The 20,189-nt window shown below is 40.6% G+C and overlaps 1 protein-coding gene across 1 annotated transcript in view; it reads left to right on the forward strand.

Annotated features, from left to right (window-relative positions):
• The window catches only part of LOC130691364 (trithorax group protein osa-like), a 44,346-nt gene that overhangs the window by 10,076 nt on the left and 14,081 nt on the right, over nt 1-20,189 (forward strand). Inside the window, exons 2-4 of the mRNA XM_057514304.2 lie at nt 674-775; nt 3,754-4,243; nt 4,300-4,715. Coding sequence (XP_057370287.1) covers nt 674-775; nt 3,754-4,243; nt 4,300-4,715 — 1,008 coding nt within the window. The remainder of the gene's footprint in view (nt 1-673; nt 776-3,753; nt 4,244-4,299; nt 4,716-20,189) is intronic.

Genomic DNA, 20,189 nt, shown 5'->3' on the forward strand with positions numbered 1-20,189 from the left:
AAAAAGAGAGAGAGAGAGAAATGGATGGTGAAAGAATTGTGTCAACTCCACCCAAAAGTCGTCGACACAAAGTCACAACGTGTGGCGGTTTCCCCCTCCCCCCCCCTCTCTCTCTGGTAGCCCTAAGATGATGAACCTTTTTTTTTTCATTTTCTTTTGGTGTTCATCAGATTGATCCTCCGACTCGTCGTATTTGACCACACATTTTCAATTCTTATTTTTTTTTTTTTTTTTTTCGCCCGCCTTTTGTCGACACAACAGAGGGGGTGAGGAATAAAGAGAGAAGGTGGATAGGGGAGATGGGGGGAGGGGGGAGAGGACAGGAAAGAAGTGTGTACACTTGGCAGGTTATCGCTAAAAGGTTTGTTGACACGGAACTCGACCAAACAAAGTCCATCTGACCATTGCCCCGACGCTGCCTCTATAACATTTTGGAGTGGGGGGAGGGGGGGGGGCAGTAAAATAAAAAAAAATATGTCGTGTGTGTCTATTTTTGAGTGTTGGATCTTTTTTTTTTTTTTTTTTTTTTTTTCTTTTGTGTGTGTGTGTTGATTTCTTAAAAGCGTCAGATTTAGTTTTGTTTAGTAACGAGCGCTGCTGACGGATTTGTTCCATGAACTTGCGATGCTAATTTGTTTTTCTTTCATTTTCTTTTTTTTTTTTTTGCTCTCAGTCGGACGGGGAGGGCGATTCGAGTGACAACTTGGATCGTGACGATTCGAGCGACGACGGAGATCTGGACGACGGCGTTGGCAACGATCAGCTGAAGCGACAGGTATCGTCTATTCCTCCTTCATTCATTAAGCCTTGGGAAAACGAGAAACACACACGCACACACAAATTGGATTGGCATACAGTCACTCGTAAAATAGGAGAGAGAGAGCGTACTCTTCAAGTCGCTATTATTGTTTATGTCTGGCTGTTTGAGCAAGAGGAAATTGTTTCCCTTGAACGGCAAAAAAAAAAAAACGAAAAGAATGTCGTGTGATTTAAGGAAAAAAAAACAAAACAAAACATATTTATATGCGTACACGTAGATAAATAACTGCGAATGAACGGGGGGGGGGTAGGAGGGAGTACCGCGGGAGTCGCGGCTTTTATTTTTTTTTTTTTCTAAACCGGCGGCCAATAATTGAAGGTGGTTATTATTATTATTATTATTTTTTTCCTGTGAGCTAAACTATCCACTAAACTCGACAGATGAAATAAACAACCAATGGGAAGGGAAAGAGATCCGAAAAGTACAAGTCGCAAGCAAAGAGTTAACACAAATGAAACTCCTCCCCCCCCTTTTTTTTTTCTTGTTTGTGTGTGTGTGTGTGTGTCTTGCGGTGACACGATGACGAGGGCCGGTTGCTTGCGATACGCAGTCCAAAAGCTTTGCCGTGTCGTGGAAACAAGTCATAAAACGTTCATCGCACTCTGTTGCTCTTCGGGGCCTGGCCATCGTCATACGAGAGACACACGATGCCATGTTTCAAAACTATACCGTACGTTTAGATATATTCTACAACTACCAATCGTTTCTTTTCTCATTCTTTTGAAAGAAAAAAAAAAAGAAAAAAGGAATAAAATAAAAGAGGTGGGCTGGGGTGGTTTGAAGGTAAAAAAAAAAAAAAAAAAACGGGCGGCTGTGAAATGGTTGAGGTGGTATAGCGTTTGGTTCTTCTCACGGTAGCTGAGCGCACCTGTAAATGGCCCTCTCATTAGACTCATTAGAGGCCGTAACGATGACAACAGATAATCAACGTACATTTCTACCTCCTTTTCCCCCCTCAATTTGCATGCTTCCACGACTATACAGATATGTGTGTGTGTGTGTGTGTGTATATATAAGGGATTTACGTATATAGATGTGTGTGTATTTCTCTCGTACACACACGCGTACGTAGCGTCTATATATTTTAATGGCCCTCACATTTCTTTCTTTCAACTCTTTTCTTTTCGTTTCCCCTACTCTGTCTGTGTGTGTGTGTGTGTGTCTTAACTATTGCACTTCATCTACCTGGCAATGTCTCGTCATTTCTTTTTCTTTCTTCCCATCTCCTTTTACAAACTAATCACTTTTTTTTTTTCTCCTCCTCTTGAGGGGGGAGGGGATTATCCGGTGTGGAGGTAAAAAAAAAAAAAGGGCGGGTGCAAAAGAAAAGGAATATCGAATGAAGAATTCCGTCACGAGCTTGCCATTATTGCACTCGGTATACTTTGTCCCTGGCCCCTTCTTTCTCTCTCTCTCTCTTTTAATGTCTTTCCGTCTGCCTTTTTTTTTCTTTTTCTTTTTACCCTTTTATTTTTTATTTTTTATTTTTTTTTTCTTGCTTTTGTAAGAGAAGTATATATATTTATATATCTGGCTCATTCCCAGCAGCTTTTTACACAAGACTACCGAGACTCTGAACGACTTGTAATTATTTTTTTCCCGAGCTCCCTCTCCACCAATTACCTCCTTCTCCTTCCTTCTGTCTAGTAGTCCCCCCCCCCTCACACCCACCTTCGCTCTCTCTAGTCGCAATGAAATGGATCGTAACAATAATATATACAAGTGACATCGATACAACCAAAAGGTCGGACGGCCATTTCAACAAACCTTTGCCGTTGAAAAAAAAAAAAAAAAAAACGTTCCCATGATTTTGTTTGTTTGTTTCTTGTATACCGATTGCTTGTCTGTGTGTGTGTGTGTGTCTATTGCGCAGTGATAGAAACGCGTGCACCAGACTCCCCCTTTTTTTTTTCAACCCTTTTTTTTTTTTTTACACGTATTTATCTACGTATAGTATTTCACCTTCATCAACGCCATAGATAAAACGTGATTAGTCGACTTCTCTTCTCTCTTTTGTCGACCGCAAACAAACGAAAAAAAAAGAAAAAAAGAAAGAAAGAAAAAAAAAACTCTCGGCCGTTTCCTTTGACTATCTCTCTGAACCTGTAATCTAGCCGAAAATAAGGAAAGAGAGAGAGACGAGCAGTATATTAAATAAAAATGCACGACTTTCTTTTTGTGTGTGTGTGTGTGTGTGTGTGTGTGATATCCTTTGAGTAATTACTCATCCTCATTTTTTTTTTTTTTTTTAAACCAAGAAATTAGATAAAAAACTGTAAACATTTTAACGTTGCGAGGCCAAAGTGGCGCCGTTTCGATCTACCGGAAGAACTTAATATGTTTAAGTTTTTTTTTTTTTTTTCGTTTGGCTTTTTCTGTGTGGATTTATCGAATTACCACCCGGATTCTTTTTCGTTCCTTTTTTTAAGAACCCGAAATAGAGACGTAAAGTTGGCGCGGTTTAGAGATTCTATAAAACGCGTGTTTTTATTGTATTTTGTGCTCTTGTCGAACCAAGTGGTGTGGATGTGGATTTACCCCTATAACTTTGTGCGGCCGTAAAGTTTTTTTTTTTTTTTTTTTTTTTTTTTGTTGAAGGAACCCGAATGTTACCCGAACATAAATCTAACCCATCTCAATGTTATCTCTCTCTCTCTCTCTCTCAAAAAAAAAAAAAAAAAAAACTGTGCTTATTTATTTATTTTTTATTTTTTTTAATGCTCGGCGTCATTTCACAGTGTTTGTAGCGTAAAATCGGACATTTCCACTATGGCGATGGAGCTCGTTTTCTTTTTTTTTTTTTTTTTTTTTTTTTTTTAAAAAAAAAAAAAAAAAAAAAAAAATATTTTTTTTTTTTATTACCATTATTATTGTTGTACATATACGTAATTTTTGTTTTATTTTTATTTTGCAAATGAAAAAAAAAAAAATAGGACGGCGGTGATATGGACCAGGAATTGCAGGTTCACCAGGCGCTCCTGCGCCAAGCCGAAGCGGCCGCTCACATGCAGACGCTGATGCAGTCGCAGCTGGGCCTGTCGGGTTTCCCCAATTTGTCCAACTTTCCAGGCCTACCGGGTATGGCCGGTCTGGGTGGTCTCCATCCCGATTTACAAGCTCAGCTTCAAGCTCACATTCAAGCTCTTAGCGGAGGAGGAGGAGGAGGCGGCGGTGGTGGCAACGGACAGGCCGGTCAGCAAGGCACGGGCAACGGAACGAGCAACGGACACGGAAGCAGCAGCGGAAACGAGAGCCAATCTCCGCCGGCCGGCATGGGTCCGCCCAAGACTTCATCGCCGCTCAACAACGCATCGCAAAACAGTTTGCTGAGCTTGGCCAATTCGAGCCATCACAGCATGACGACGCCGGCCTCTTCGCCGTACAACAAGCAGCGTCATCATTCGAACAATGCCATTAGCCCGCCCGTCGCGGCAACGGAAAAAGCGGCGGCGGCGGCGGCGGCGGCAACGGCGGCAACGGCGGCAACGGCAACGGCCAACAGCATCAGCACCACAACAGCAAAGATTCGAAAGACGACGATCAGGACTCTATGGACGGCTCGACGTCGCCGTCGCCACCCGCTTCCATGCTGGCCAGCATCGCCGCGGCCGCTTCTGCTCTTCGTTCGCCGTCCGGTGGACTCTTGCCGCCTTCGTCGGCCGCCACTCATCCATACCTGGCTTCGGCCTTCTCCAACGCTCTTGGCGGACTCTCAGCCCTGACGAGCGGACTTTCGGTCGGCGGTGGTAACGGCAACGGAGCTCACGGATCGGCCGGTGGCCAGCACCCACCTTTGACCCCGTCGCCTTCTTCTGACTCGCCACAACAGACGGACGCTCCCCGGGCGCCCAATTCTTCCCAGCAATCTTGGACTTTTGAGGAGCAATTCAAACAAGTAAGTGCCTTCTTTCTTTTCTTTTCTTTTTGCTTGCCCTTCCTTTTTATTTTCGATTGGGGTGTGGTCGCACCTGTTTGAAATCAATAACGGCGTGGCGAGAAAAAGAAAAAAGGTTTTTTTTTTTTTTTTTTTTTTTTTTTTTTGAAATTTTTGAAATTCTTTCGGCAAAAGAAAAGAAAAATGTGTTGCGGCCAATTGATTACGTTGGAAGATGACGACGACTTGCTTTTTTTTTTTAATGACGAGCGCAATATAAAAAAGACAAGTTGAGAGTGGGGTGGGGGAATCGTCCGACAAGGGATGGGAGGAGGAGATTGTGGCGTGAAAAAAAGAAAAGAAAACGAGGATTTGTTTTTGATGGCAGATTCGCCAATGGTACAAAAATTCGAGATGGATTAATGACCACTCTTCGTCTCCCTTGGTCTTTCAAAATGGCTGCCGCTCGTTTGATGGCCCACATTTACGAAGCCAGAGCATCGTAAAAAATAAAAAAAAATAAAAAAAGCCCAAAAAGAAGGAAACGTTTGCCTCCGTCACCACCCACCAACCCACCCACCTCTTCTCCCGTATTGCCCGTCTCCTTGTCTTGCGTAAAGTTTTATTTTCGATTTTACATATTCGCCAGAACGCCGGGGTCTGAACAAAAACAAAAAAAAAAAAAAAAGAAAGAAAGAAAGAAAGAAAGAAAGAAAGAAATGTCTTGCGCGTCTCTTGGTCACGGCTATATTTAAACTGTTCCTTCTCCTTCTGCAATGATATTTGATGGAGGCAAAAGAACAAAACACGTCGTTTATTTGCGGGATGACTGGATTGCAAATCCAATCCAACGTTCGGACTCTCCTTTTTCTTATTTTTTTTTTATTTTTTTTTTTTTTTATTTACGTGGCTTCATTCTTGATACACATACTGCAACATTCTTATAGCCAGTGATTTATAGTACATGACTTGACTCTGCACACTCTTAATGCATCCGCCCTCCTTCCAGGGCGCAAATTCCAAGTTTTGTTCTTTTTTTTTTTTTCGCATCGAACCGGGCGTGTTTTTTTTGTTTTTTTTCTGTTTGTTTTTGTTTAGGGGGGGGGGGGGGGGCAAAAAAGCGTTGGAAAAAAAAATGTAAGCTGCAAAAACATTGGGGTTTGCATCCGTTTCCTTCGATGTGTTGAATTAGCATCTGGAGTAGGAGGAGCTTTTAGCGCCCCCGTTTTATTTTTTTTTTATTTTTTTTTTTTTTTTTCCCTTTGCCCGTTCTAACCGTCCGTGTCAAAGCTGTTTGATGCCAAGGTCCCCCCCTTATTTTCTTCGGAAGAAGAAGAAGCTCCTGGTCGTGCCCACCTCTCGTCGGACCAACTTATTTCTTATTCCATATGGCCACCACATGGGCTAATGGCAATGCCAGAACCCCATCTGATGAACCATACATTCCTTCCTATTTTATTTTATTTTATTTTTTTTTAACGCACAAACGGAGACGACGACGACGACCCCCCTCGCTTCTCTTTTCGACTTCTTAACGAACCCCACCCAAATTTTCGGAGGGGGGTAGGGGAATTTGGTGTGTGTGGGTTTAGGACGAGAAGAAGAAGAAGTGACTTCATGATTTTTTACACCACCCCTCTCTTTTGACTTTGGGGTGAGACGAGAAGGTCGTGTTGACGATAGGAAGAAGAAGAAGAAGGAAAGGGGGGGGGTGTAGATATCTCTCTCTCTCTCTCTCTTCAATTTTACCCTCTTCATGTATGTTTGTCTACCCCGTGTGTGTGTGTGTGTGTGTGCGTGTGTGTATTGAGTTTTTCTTATCATTTCCCCCCTCCGTTGTCTTTGAATTTTCTAACAGCGGCGGAAGAAGTTTAGGAGAAGGGGGAGGGGAAAGCGAAAAAAAAAAAGATGGCGCATGTTGTCTTGGGGAGATTTATGCGAGCTGCTGTTCCTCCCGACTGCCCTTTTTTTTTTTTTTTTTTTTTTTTTGGCTCCCGATGTATGAAGATATTTGGTTTGGTGGGGAAGGAGAAGGTCACATGGTGAAGAGTTGGGGTGGTGGTAGTGGGGGGGGGGAGGGAGGGGGAGATGGCGTCTGTCCCTCATCGTTCACCAAGGTAGTTAATAGATTAGGCGGTGCGGAAACACATACGGGCCGGATTCCGCTGCCATCTGTATAGAGGGCCAGCCCCACCCTGAAAAGCGTTTCGACGCTCTTCTCCTACTCCTCTATCCGCACGTGTTGTCTTTGCCGTTTTTTTTTTTTTTTTCTATTTCCTTTCTCTATTTTTTCTTTTATTTTTTTTTTTTCTTTTTAAATTTGACTTTGAAATTCCTTTTTCATACATCTAAATTTTCTGTTTTTCATTTGAAAAATGATCCATCATGGATGATGCACGCTAAAGCGACGTCTGACGACACCACCGGTGGATAAAGGGGCGGGCGTTGTTCACTAGGCCAATTTGAATACATTTGACTATCAATTTTCGTTTTGTTCTCTTTCCCTCAACCTATCAATCGACGCGCACGAGCCACGAGATCAAAGACTATTAAAAGGACCTTTTTTATTTCATCTTTTCTTTCTTCCTTCCCCCTTTTTACCTTGAAAAGAAGAGAGGGGGCAGTTACGTAAGTGATGGTCTCGACACGAGCGGCCGACACGTTCCAGGTGTTTTTCTTTTTTCTTTTTTTTTTTTTTTTCTTCTTCTTCTTCTTCTGTCGCTAGGTCCGTCGTCTTCTTCTTTTTGGCCGCTGGCCCACCCAACAAGGGAGCGGCTGCGTATATTTTTCCCACCGCCGCTTGTCCCCATGTCTTTTTTATTGGTAGCGAGAGGTGCCTCCGATTGAACCTGAAAAAAAAAAACACAACACAACACAACAATCTTGACCGTCTGTAAGAAGAAACATGCAAACGCGGACAGCCCAATCTTGATAAAACATTAGGAAACCCAAGCGTTTTTTTTTTTTTTTTTTTTTTTTTTTTTTTTTTTTTGGAGAGATGTGTTTATTCGGCCGATGCGCGGCTATCCCCCTTTTTCTTGGCCCCATCTACGTGTAACGTAGTTAACAAGATGGGGGCCTATGCGTTATACAATAGCCGTGGTGGCGGCCAGTCGGCTCTGTTTTTCTTTTTTTTTTTTTTTCCAACCTGTCCGAAAGAGCTACCTGATGACAGCCGACATTTATCAGCTTGGGAGGGGGGTAGAGCCGACACACGATTGATTCAAAAGCGGGTTCCTCTCTCTCTCTCTTTTTTTTTTTTTTGATTACAAATTCTACCTGTGTGTGTGTGTGTGTGTGTTTATCGAGTGTTGTTTTGGGCGGGGGGGAGATGCTGACGTCTTCTCGATGGGCCGACACGTGTTGTGTGGACAGTTAGGCGACAGGTGTATCTCCCATGTAAACTGTCAACGAGAAAGAAAATTCAATTGAGATGTATTTCGATTTCTTGTTTCATTTTTTTTTTTTTTTTTTTAATTCTATGACACGAAAAGAAGAAGAAGAAGAAAAAAAGCATCGAAACCTCGGCATTTATTTACTCTTCCCACACTTAAAGGTTCTTTTCAGTTTCGGGGGGAGGGGGGGGGGTGTTTAGAGGGGGGTAAAAAAGTTTTCTTTATTATTTTTATTTTTTTTTGCTCCCCACACGCTGTCGCTAACTGGTTCCAATCTGAAAGGGAAAAAAAAAATGGCCACCCCAACATCTTTTTATTATTATTTTTTTTTTTGGACTAAACTTTAACCAACACACACACACCCTAGAAGAAAAAGTTCTTACAAGTCGGTGTGTGTGTGTGTGTGTACGTACTCCGCCTTTATTTGTATTTAAAAAGTTCTCTCTTTCTTATATATATATCTACGAAGATAAGACTCACTCCCTATCGCTTGTGATGTGTGTGTGTGTATTTTGGCCTCTCCCCCCCCTCACACATCGCCCGTTTTTTTTTTTTTTCGGATAAAATCCGTGCGAAAAATAAAAATAAGTAAATAGATATTAAAATGTATGCGATGGGAAGGGACGTTTTTTTTTTTTTTTTTTTTTACACTGCAAGTGGAAGTCTCTCAGTTTAAGGGGAGGAAAAAAAAAAAAAGAGAGAGAGAGAGAGAGAGAGGGGGGGGGTTCGAACTTGTTTGCCACGATATCGAATTTCCTCTTTGGCTGTTTTGGCAGAACCGATTCGCCCTTTTTCTTTTTCGACTAGCAAATATACATACGTTTAACTCCACCCTACAATGTAGGCCTATTCCATTTTTGTTATTTCGCTCTCTCGCTCCCTCTCTCCCTATCTTTTTTTTTTGTTTTTTTTGTTTTCTTCCTTGTCCCTTTTATTTTTTTTTTTTTCTTCTTCTTCGAAATGGTGAAATGCAAAAAAAAAAAAAAAAAAAAAAAAAAAAAAAAAGAGACGAAAGATAAGAACGTCCGCTAGTGGCGTTCTTATCAATTCTTTACTCTTTACTTATACGAATAGATCCCGCTGTGCCATTTTTTTTTTTTTTTTTTTTTCGTTGTTGTTGCACGACAGGATGATGGCCCAAAAGTCTTGTTCGTGAAGACGTTGTTTAAAAAGAAGAAAAAAAAAAAAAAAAAGGACTCGTTTTTTTTTTTTTTTTTTTTTTCGGGGGTTCCCGTTTTTCACGCGTTACTTCCCTTTTCTTCTTCTTCCTCCCTTGTATTTTGAATGTTGTCGAGACACGCGTCGTACCTCCCCCGCCTCCTCCCCTCCCCCCCCCTTTCTCTTCATCCTGTGTCGAAGGCGTGTGTGGTGGTGGTGTTGTTGTTGAAGAAGAAGAAGAAGAAGAAGAAGAAGAAAAACTGGATAAATATTCACCAGGGGGGTTGAATGTTGTCTAATAATAGAATCACATTAGTTTTCCAGTTGGAGGAAGAGACACGCCGAGTTGATTGCAATTGGAAAGAGAGAGAGAGAGAGAGAGAGAGGGACTTGTTCTTTCTTTTTTTTTTTTCGTTAGAGAACATTTTGAATAAGAAGAAGAAGGAAAGCGTCTTGTTTTTGTTGGAGGAACAAAAACGGGTTCCCTATCGTTTATCGTGTGTGTGTGTGTGGGGGGGGGGGGGTGTCATTTGAAGAAGAAAAGAAAGATGGCAACCCAACTTCGTCCCTTTTTTTTTTTTTTCTTTTTTCTTTCTCGGTCTGAAAATTCCTATCGACGGCACAGCAGAGTCGGGAGCGTATAGATGTGTCTGAGCTGCAAATAATCTGTGCTATTTTTAACGCAACGAGTGGCGCACACACACAGATGCACACGCGCGAGCACATGCAGACGGTCATTAATAAATGCTAGATGGATGTTCTCTCCCTCAGGTCTCTCTCTCCTCCCAAACCCGTCCGCCCTCCCCGTCCCTATCTATATTTCCTTTTTCCGTCATAACACGCACATATTGAGCTGGAATTGCCACTTCCGTTTCTAGACCCTCTTATTTCTCGAAAAAAAACAAAATAAATAAATAAATATAAAATCCTTTTTTTTTTTTCTCGGGGGGGGGGGGGGGGGGGGTTCAATTTTTTTTTTTTTTTTTTTTTTTTTTTTGCCAATCACACGCATGAGGGCAAATCATCTTTTTATTTTATGATTAGGGCTTTGTTTTGACGATGGCGAATGAGAAGGGCATCATCCGAATGGAGCGGAAGTCAATTTTTTTTTTTTTTTATTGCCATATTTTTCTGCCAGGGTAGGTGGAGGAAGAGGGGTTCGAGTTGATTGTGTGTTGTTTGAAAAAAAAAAAAAAATATATCGACTGGGTTGGATCTCTTGCCACCACGTCTCGTTACGATGTGCAACAAGGGCTAATACATTCCGGATGCAGCTGTTGCAACCGAATAACAAGAGTGCGAAGATGTTCTTCCAACACGCAGCATCCCTCCCTCCCTCCCTTTTTTTTTTTTTTTCCTCTCTTACGTTCCATCCGCCTTCTTCGACTACCCCCACCATCTTTTTTTTTTTTTTTTTTTTTTTTGCCCCCTTCGAAATAGAGAGAAGTTCAACCAACAACATGTAACCCCTACGCACATACTGCACGACACAAGAAGAAGATGTCTTGGGATGTTGAAAGGGGGGGGGGGGGATTTCAAGATGTGCACGAGTTTTCTTCCAAAACAGTTTGGGGTGCAGCCCTTTTTTTTTTTTTTTTCCTCTCCACCAAACAGCAAAACGTAATATCAGCAATAGATTTTTATTTTTAAAAAGGGGGTAAAAATTTAAAAAGAAAAAAGAAGGAGAAGGAGATTGGATTCTAATTTGGTTTCACGGGGTTTCAGGCACGTACCGGACATCAACTCCGCATCCCCCCCCCCCCCCCCCTCCTTTTTTTTTTTTTTTTTTTTATGTCGCCTTCTCATCTGTTGTTTTTATTTTGAGTTTGAGGATTTCGTTTTGTCTTTAAATGTTTTCCACGTCTCTCCTCCCTTGTTCATTAAAAATAAGAAATGCAATTTAAATTTTCAAAAAAGAGATTGGGAAAATGGCGAATCCAATGACCATGCCTTGCTGGTTGATGCCTTTCAAAGTCATCAAACCGTTTTTTTTTTTTTTTTTTTTTAATCTTTTTTTTTTTTTTTTTTTTTTTTTTTTTTCGCCGTTTCGCCACGTTTCTTCTCTCGTTCTTAACCGGGGGAGGAAACGAGAAAAAAGGTTCTCTCGATCAGTCATTAACGTTGCGAGGGGGGGGGGGAGGAGGAGGAGAAAGAACAGAGTACTATATATATATATATATATATATATTCCCAATGGCATCCATCCACTCCCCCCCCCCCCTCTAAGAAACAGATGGCTCCGTATTCAGCACTCATCAGTCAACGATATCGAATTAACTTTGTCGAGTGACTTTTTCTTCTTCTTCCAAAGTTTGAAACACGATCCGGCAGGCAAAAAAAAAAAAAAAAAAAAAAAATATATATTAAAGGGGGGGGGGGGGGGGGGGGTGAGGCTGGAAAACGGTTCCAATGACCTTTTTTTTTTTTTTTTTTTTTAAAGTCCCTCCATGTGTCGTCTGTCAAAAAAAAAAAAAAAAAAAAAAAAAAAAAAAAAAAACTGCCAATAGATTTAATTTCAATTTCAATTTTTCTTTTTACCGGTCTCGTTTTGATTGAGACGCGCGGCCTCGTTACGCTCGCAAGTTGTTAAAGACAAACATTTTTGGATTTAAAAAAAAAATATATATATATATTTTTATTAGTTTTTGATGTTGGGTACGTTTTGCCTGCTTGTGTTTGTACACAAAGACCCCTCGGACGTGTGTGTCTATGTGTCTGTATATTATACACAATAGCCCCGAACACACACACACAGAAGAAAGGAAAGAAAAGAGATCAACGGGTGCTCTTTCTCTAGTAGACCTTTGGAGCCCTGTCGATAGCCATCGTAAAACATTATACTGGAACACTTGTAAATTCCCTTCTTTTTTTTTTTTTTTGCTCATACAAAAAAAAAAAGAATGGCATTCGACTTTGAGAAATGTGTTTCGATTCTTGTGTCGTATTTATTCGATCTGCCCTTGACTGTGTGGGTCATTACGAACAGTAAGAGAGGCCTCCGTTTTTGTTTTTTATATTTCAAATGTTGACCGTTACCGCCCGTTGGTCCTCGGCACATCAACGAACGAGACAAGATTTCGAAACAGACACACACACACATCGAGTCAAAGACTTGTCAATTGTTTCAAACGATAATGGCCGACCTGCCACCCGATATCGAAATGCAAGTGCTGCTGGTGCGCTGTGGGGGGGGGGGGGGGAATGGGACCAGACGCTTGTACCGTTTTCTCTTTTTGAAAGGCCTATTCCCGTGTCACATTGCAACTTTTTGCCTTTTATTTTTGTGGGGGGGGGGGGAAGGAGGTGGGGGTTCATATGATTCGCTTCCATCTTCTTTTCCCTTATACAGGCTCCTCTGCTCATCTGATTCCGCTAAAAAACTAAAAAAAAAAAAACTCTTGAGAAAGGGACTTGATTTTGACCAGAAACTTTGAAGTCTCTCTTTTGCCTACGAACTCGAGAGATCTGTTTAATTTTCTACCCCCCTCTCCCCATATTGACCCCCCTCCCTTTTTTTTTTTTTTTTTTTTGCCTTTCTATTCCCTCATCCTGTTGCTCATTTCCACCGTCTGGTTGAGATTGGTCGTGGGAAACAACGGGACTTGTGTGTGTGTGTGTGTGTACTCTATTGGTACAGAAACAAAAAAAAAAAATCAAAAATAAAAATGCTGGGGACATGACATTCCTTCTGTTTTTATGATATGTCCGACACTCGACGACGACCCTAAGCCAAACAAGAAAAAAAAAAAAAATCAATCCCACCAGACAGTTGCTGTTCGCCCCTTTCATTAAAAAAAAAAAAATGTATGAGCGTTGTGTGTAGTAGGCCTTCGCGCTGGTAAGGTAAATGACGCTCTTCTTCTTGTTGGACGCCATTTTGTTTTTGCGTCGTGCGAAAGGGACTTTCAGCTTTTCATTCAATTGAATAGAGAAACATTGGCATTTTATGGCGTGTCGCATTCATCCCGTGCATGAAATTTCTGCACGGCTTATTGCGATCGTAACCTGAATTTGAAACCGGTCCCTACTAAAACTCGTCAGTCAATTCGTCCTTGCAGGCCAACTAGACTTTCTTAAAAAAAAAAAAAAAAAAAAAAAAAAAATGATATGAGAAAGAAAGGTGGAACGTATTTTTATTTTTTAAAGACGAAATAAAAAAAAAAAGAAAAGATGGAGGGGAATAAAAAAAATCTCCCTGCGCATTTGCTGCTGTGAGGGATTGTCAACGATAGTTTTCTTCAATTTTATGGCGACTGCGGAACGGATTGATTGTAAATAACCTGCTGTTCAGTTCTCCTCCGTTTCTCTATATATCCCTCCACTTCTTTTTTTTCTTTTTTTTTGTTTTTACGATCATCTTCCAAAGTGGCGAATTCGCCATCTCTTTTTTCCTTTTTTTTTTTTCTTCTTCTTCTTCTTCTTCATTTTCTTTTGTTTGCAAGAAGAGAGCGAAGATGAAGGGAAACAAGTTTTTTTTTTTTTTTTTCATTTTATTATTATTTTTTTTTTTAAAGAACGAAGGTGTAGATTTTCGACGGCCATCGAGGGATGAAGCAGATTAGTAGCCGATGGACCATATGGAAAGTTTCTCTTTTTTTTTTTTTGCGCGCTGCGGGTTGTGCTGCCCTCGTCTTATTTTTTTTTTTTTATTGCCCGTCTGTCAGTTGGTAGGTTCTCGTGTGTGTGTGAGCGTGGGATGTGTGCAGTTGTTTCTTGACCACTTCCTCCACTTGGCAAAGAGAAAGAAAATTCACATCTTTTTCGCTCTCTCTCTCTCTCTCTCTGCCTTCCCCCGTTCTATGCGTCCATTTCTTGATGCGTTTCAAATTAAAATGGCACCGATATTCGATATCCTCTTTCTTTTCTTTTCTTTTGCAGACGAGTCATCTCGTCTGTTAAAACAGAGAAGCAGGGGATGGACAAAATTTCAAACAAAATGAGAAGGCAAACGCGGTGTGGGTGATGTCTGTAGCGATTTCAACGCCAGCATTCGACTCTAACCAGCTGCTGCTCGTTGATGGAAGCGAAAAAAAAAAAGAAAAGAAAGATGATGGCAGGGAGAGATAGAGGAGAAACACATTCGTGTCTTTCTTAATTTTTTTTTTGTTTTTTTTTCCCCTTTTCTTTTTAAAGCTCTTTTCTGTCTGGGCTCGTTTGATTGGGCAATCTCGATGAAAATGCATCGCCTCGAGTTTTGTTTGTCCCGTTTTGAAAAAAGAAAAACGAAATCTAAATGCAGCGCGTGCTGTTGGTGGTTGTCGATGGCGCAAAATGAGTCGAAAGTGTTCGATGCTCCCATCGGTGGTAATCGACTTTTTTTTTCAGATAGGGGAGACCCCTTTTCTTTTTTTTTTTTTTTCTTTTTTTCTTAAATCTTTGATTCTTTCAGAAGATGAGGAACAAACAAACGCGAGGTGATGGGGGCGCCACGAACTGGCGATAGTCCGGCCGTTTGCGTGACTGTCGGTCGTATGGCGCGCGCGCGTTTCAACTTGCGCGCGCGCGCGCGCGCTTATTTATATTTTTTTTTTCGAATTTTTTTTTTTTTTTTTTTTTCGTTTGAAAAAAAAAAAAATAATATAAATAAATAAAAGGCGTCGCGTTCAATATTATTACACTGCGGGGCCTCGGCGGAATTTATACGATCAAATTATCAGTGAAGAGGGGCAAGGACAAAGGGGGCGGAATGATGGAACGCCATCGCGCGCAACACTGTTTATTCGGTGGGTGCACGATGGGCGGGAATTTTGAAACGAGGAGGGACGGGCTGGATGACAGGAAAAGTCGGTTTGCTGGCTCACTCCACCACTTGTATACTTAACTCTTTTTTTTTTTTTTTTTTTTTTCCTCTCTGTGTGTGTGTACGTTTTTGTTTTTTTTCCCCGGATGTCTGACGTATTCTCATTTGAGAGAGAGAGAGGGAAAAGAAAAATGGACTCCCGGAAATAATCTCATCCCCCCCCCCCCCAACTGATTGTCCGCCTCCTGCAAACATTTTACCTCACACTCCGCCTCTCGTTATCTATCAGCGTTTACCTCCTTCGCATGGGATTGACTCTCTTTATTTATTTGTTTTTTTTTTTTTGTTTTTCACGCTTTTGCTCGTTGCCGTACATCGTGTCTGTAATGCGTTTGTGTTGTTTGGCAATCACGTAACGAGCCTTGTTTACTTATTGAACGCCACCTCCCCCTTTTCTTGAAAGAAAACGTTTGATTGTCTCGAGATTGGAGGAGATTGAAGAAATGTGGGACGTTAATTCATCGCTACAAAAAAAAAAAAAAAAAAAAAAAAAACTACTCTCTCTCCCCTCCATTTTAAAGAAAAACAAACTCACAGTTTTGCTAGTGGGGGCAATTTCTTAGTTCCACTCTATATATATAATTTTGAGGTAGTTATTCCTTTTTATTATTTGAAAAAAAAAAAAAAAAAAAAAAAAAAGTTATATACATTTTCGAGTCGAAAAGAGAAGGGTTGGGGGGGGGGGAGAATAGGAGGAGAAGTTGAGGGTTTGGTCGAGTCGAGGGGGCGTGTCGCCGTGCACGAAGTAGCTGTCGGGACTGGGTCCAAGAAGGAATTCTCTCCATTGAATTACGATGGCCGTTTAATACACCACTTGTATTATGCATATATATGTATATTATATGTATATATATATATATAACTTATATATATATATACATATAGCGAGAAAGAGGAAGAAAAAAAATAAGGGAAAATCTACTAGGCCCTACCTTTTATATGCTGAGCTTTGAGGTCAAGCGATCTCGCGTGCTTCTCTTCTGTCTAGCCAAGTTGCCTTTTTTTTTTTTTTCTCTCTTTAAATATTTTTTTCTTTATCCAAAGAAGAAAAAAAAAAAAAAAAAAAAAAGGAACTAATGAATGTTTTTTGATTGTTGTGTCTAATCAACTTGATATTTAAATGGCGCCACACCAGCCGCGTGTTGTTTGGCCCGTGTCTCTAAAATCGTGCACAACATGGACGGCTATCGAATGTAATCAACTTTTTGAATGTTGTTTGTGTGTGTGTGTCCTGTTGTTTTGAGGCCTTTTCTTTTCTCGTATGGACTGCCGTCTTTAAACCGTATTATTTTTACGAATTAAAAAAAAGCCAAACGATGATTTTTCTCAGGGCTGTGGTTTCAAAAAAAAAAAAAAAAAAAAAAAAAAAAAGACGGGCAATTTCTAACCTGCTCGGGCCATAGGGGCAATAATTGCTTTCTGATATTGGAGATTGAAGGGATCATCATCAGGCCAGCCAATTTTTTGTTTTGTTTTGTTTTGTTTTTTTCCCTTTGCCCCCCCTCTTCTGATTTCATGCCAAATTGATGGATGATATTTTTGCTAAATGCGTTTTCCTTCATCTTTTTCCCTTCTAAGGGTGGGGAGTTGTACGTTTCTTTCTTTCTTTCTTTCTTTTTATTTTTTTTTTTTTTTTTGATGGCTGATGAGTTTCTCATTTATTTATATATATATATTTTTTGCTATAGCCGATTCGAAATTGGCGCTCAAGGAAGAAGCCCTTCGGTTGTCGGTTCAATAGACTTAATCAGTCGATTTACATACAGTTGGGAGGGTGTTTTTTTTTCTCTCTCTCTCTCTCTCTCTCTCTCCCCCCCCCCCCTTCTCCGGGTGTAGTAGGGGGTTGGGAAGTTCGAACTCTTATGATCCTTAAATGGCAGGGTCCCGAGTATATATTTTTTTTCTTTTTTCTTCTTCGAACTTGTGGCTGCCGCCGCCGATTGCCGCCTTCTTCGTGTTTCTTCTTCTTTTACTCTTGCCTTTTTCTTTTTTTTTTTTTTTTTTTTCATCCGTTTTCTTTCTTGTTTTTATTTATCGTTTTATAGCCCTTCACTCATACATACACACACGTATTAACCCACACGCATAGACATCGGCACACAAATGTAGCAAACCCCTTTCCATTTAGCAGGACGGATGGAGCTGGTCCGTCCGTCGTCTTCTCCACTTTTTTATTTATCTATTCTTCTCTTCTTCTTCTTTTTTTTTTTTTTTCTTTTCTTTTCTTGTTGTTTTGTTGTTGTTATATATTTTAATAGGCTGCTATAAGGTTTCATAGACGTACGGTTAGGGTAAGGGTAGGTAAAAGAAGAAGAAGAAGAGGAGGAAGATCTTAATACCTGTGGAAATGCTCATCACAGGGCCAACAGCGCACAACACTTTTTGGCCATATCTCCTTTACCTCTCTCTGTTTTCGTGTGTGTGTGTGTGTGTGTTATATTTTATTTGGTGAATTTTCTTCGATGGCCGAAAGATAAGAACATGAAATGGGGGGGAGGTGGAATAGAGAAAGAGAGACGTAAAGAGATAAGACACAGGGTTAAACCATCACCTCGCCTTACTTCTTATAACCAACTATATATTTTTTTTTCTCTCTCTCTCTCTCTCTCTTTCGTCTTCGTTTCCCTCTCTCCCTTGTCTCGTTTTTTTTGGCTTCTACGGTCTATATACCTGTTTATGAACGATAGCCTGATCTGGAACTGCGATATCGATCGTCGACGGAATGCGCTTCTTTTCTTTCTGCCTTTCTTCTTCTTCTTCTTCTTATAACCACAGTTTTGTAGGCAGTACGTTGTTATTTTATTTTATTTTATTTTTTTTTTCATGATGGCTTTCAAGCAAGAGAGACTGCATTGTTGTTTTGCCGAGTTTTTACTTTCTATTGTCCCTCCTAGTCTATCGTTTCTCGGTTAAGAGGTTACCTCAAAGACACACATGCACACACACACACACGCACGTAGCCGAGAGACAGAGAAAAGAAGAGCCACATGATATATGGCTACTGTTTTTTTTTTGTTTTGTTTTTCTTCTTCTTCTTCTTCTTCTATTTGTTATTTATTTAGTTTTTTTTTTTTTTTTCGTGCTGTTGATGTTGGATTTAATATGGAACCAGTCTAGCTGAATAGGCCAATGTGTTTTGAAAGGACAACAAGCGCGGCCATTGTATTTTGGCATACGCGGCTTCTTCGGGGGGGGGGGGGAGGAAACGAAAGAAAAAAAAGATGGCGGCTGTGTTACGTTTACGCATTTCGTTCGGCTACTAGGAAACAAACATTGTGAAAACACAGTTTTTGTGGCGTGTCTTTTTAGGAAGTCGTTTGAAAACAAACATGAAACGAAAACGAAAGCAAATGGTTTTTTATTTTTCTTTGGCTCTGTCCACACCCCGTCGACGGGCTCCGATGTCAGGTGCGCCTGTGGGTTGGTTTGCGGTCGTAACGAGGCGCTCTCCTCTCTCTCGTACGCACCTGCGACGTTCCATCCCACGTGAATTGCCTTTCCGTTTTCTGTTTTGACATTTAGATTTTATTGTTGACGAGAGGAAGAAGAAAAAGAAGAGCACATGACATTTTTTTTTTTTTTTTTTCGGAATGTTAAAAAAAAAAAAAAAAAAAAAAAAAGAATTTAAAACAATTGGAAGAAACGGATGGAATGCATACGGAAAATGGTGGCTGGCATGTTGCTGATTGGGGGCTTTCCAAACAGCTACGACAATGAGATGATGTTTGTTTGCCGTCGTCGCATCAAAACACTGACGCAGACACGATATTTCGGCTTTAATGAATTTTTTTTTTTTTCGTTTTGTTTTGTTTTTTATTTTTAAATTTTTCCGTTTGTCCCCCGTGTCTCTTTAACGACGTGCTTCTTTTGGGCTGCTGCCTCATCAAGGCATGATTAATGATTGTGTTTGTCTTGGACTGGTAGCGCACTCTTTGATCCTGGCAGCAGTTGCAACAGGAAGAGCAAGAGGCCAGTCATTAAATTGTCGTTAGAATCGAAATCCATATGGTCTGCGACATGTTTTCAAACTGCGAGTCAAAAGATGAGATGAGAAAAATGAAGGAAAAAGAAGAAAGAAAAAAAAAAAGGGTGGATTGTAATCCTTGTGTCGCGTTGATGGATTTTTCTAGCTCCTTATTTATTTTTTTCTTTTTTTAGTTTTTCTTTTATCAATAGTTTTGTTGTTCTGTTTTGTTTTTTCTTCGACGTTCGTTCACTGCCGGAGTTGATCATCGGTTATGCTAACGAGTTTAGGGTAAAGATATATAAAAACATATCTGTTAGCGCCCACCTCTAAGTCACAGGTCGGGATGCTTAGACACACACACACGTTGGAAAGAGAGAGAGAGAGAGAGAAAGAAAAAAGGCAGAAAAAGATGCTTTCGATTTATGATGGTTTACGGTCTATCGGCGGCGCCGCCGCCGCCGCCGCCGAAGAAGCTTCCATCGAGACTGTTTGGCTTTACAATAGAACAAGACTTGAGAAGCCAATGTGTGCGTTCATCCATATTCAACGGTGCCGAGATAAAAAAAAAAAAGAAAGAAAATAAATAGAAGAGAGAGGATTCATTGCCAATCGGCCGCTGTCCGAACGTTGTCTGGTGAGGTGCGCGCGCGAGCGCGTCCGCTCTCAATTGTCCATCGCTTGTTGTGGGTAGCCTTTGGCTGCCATGGAGAATCTCTTTGAATTCTTCGTTGACCCTTTTTTTTTTTCTTCTTCTTCTTCTTCTTCTTCTTCTTCTTCTTCTTTGGCTATTCGATGGTTTATGCATATTGGTTTCATTCTAATTTCGGATAGCCGTTGTGAACGGACGCCAAAATAAAAGGAGAGGGGCTACTGTTTTTTTTTTTCTTTTTCTTCATCATCTGGCGATTATTTATTTAAATCGAGCGCGCCCGCAATCATGCGCCTTTCTTCGACTCGGTTCCTTTTTTTTTTTTTTTTTTGTTTTTTTGTTGTGTTCAAATGGAAAGACACAAGAGAACCCCGTTTGGCATTTGCATTCCAACATCAACGGCAGCCAGCCCATTTAATAATCTGCTTGGCATATTCATTCGGTTAGAAATTTATTGATTTGTCCCGTCGAAGAATTTTACTTTTTTTTTCTTCCTTTTCTTTTCTACATTTTACTTTAACGTTCC

This window comes from Daphnia carinata, chromosome 1, assembly GCF_022539665.2.
Source record: "Daphnia carinata strain CSIRO-1 chromosome 1, CSIRO_AGI_Dcar_HiC_V3, whole genome shotgun sequence".
Lineage (NCBI taxonomy): Eukaryota > Metazoa > Arthropoda > Branchiopoda > Diplostraca > Daphniidae > Daphnia > Daphnia carinata.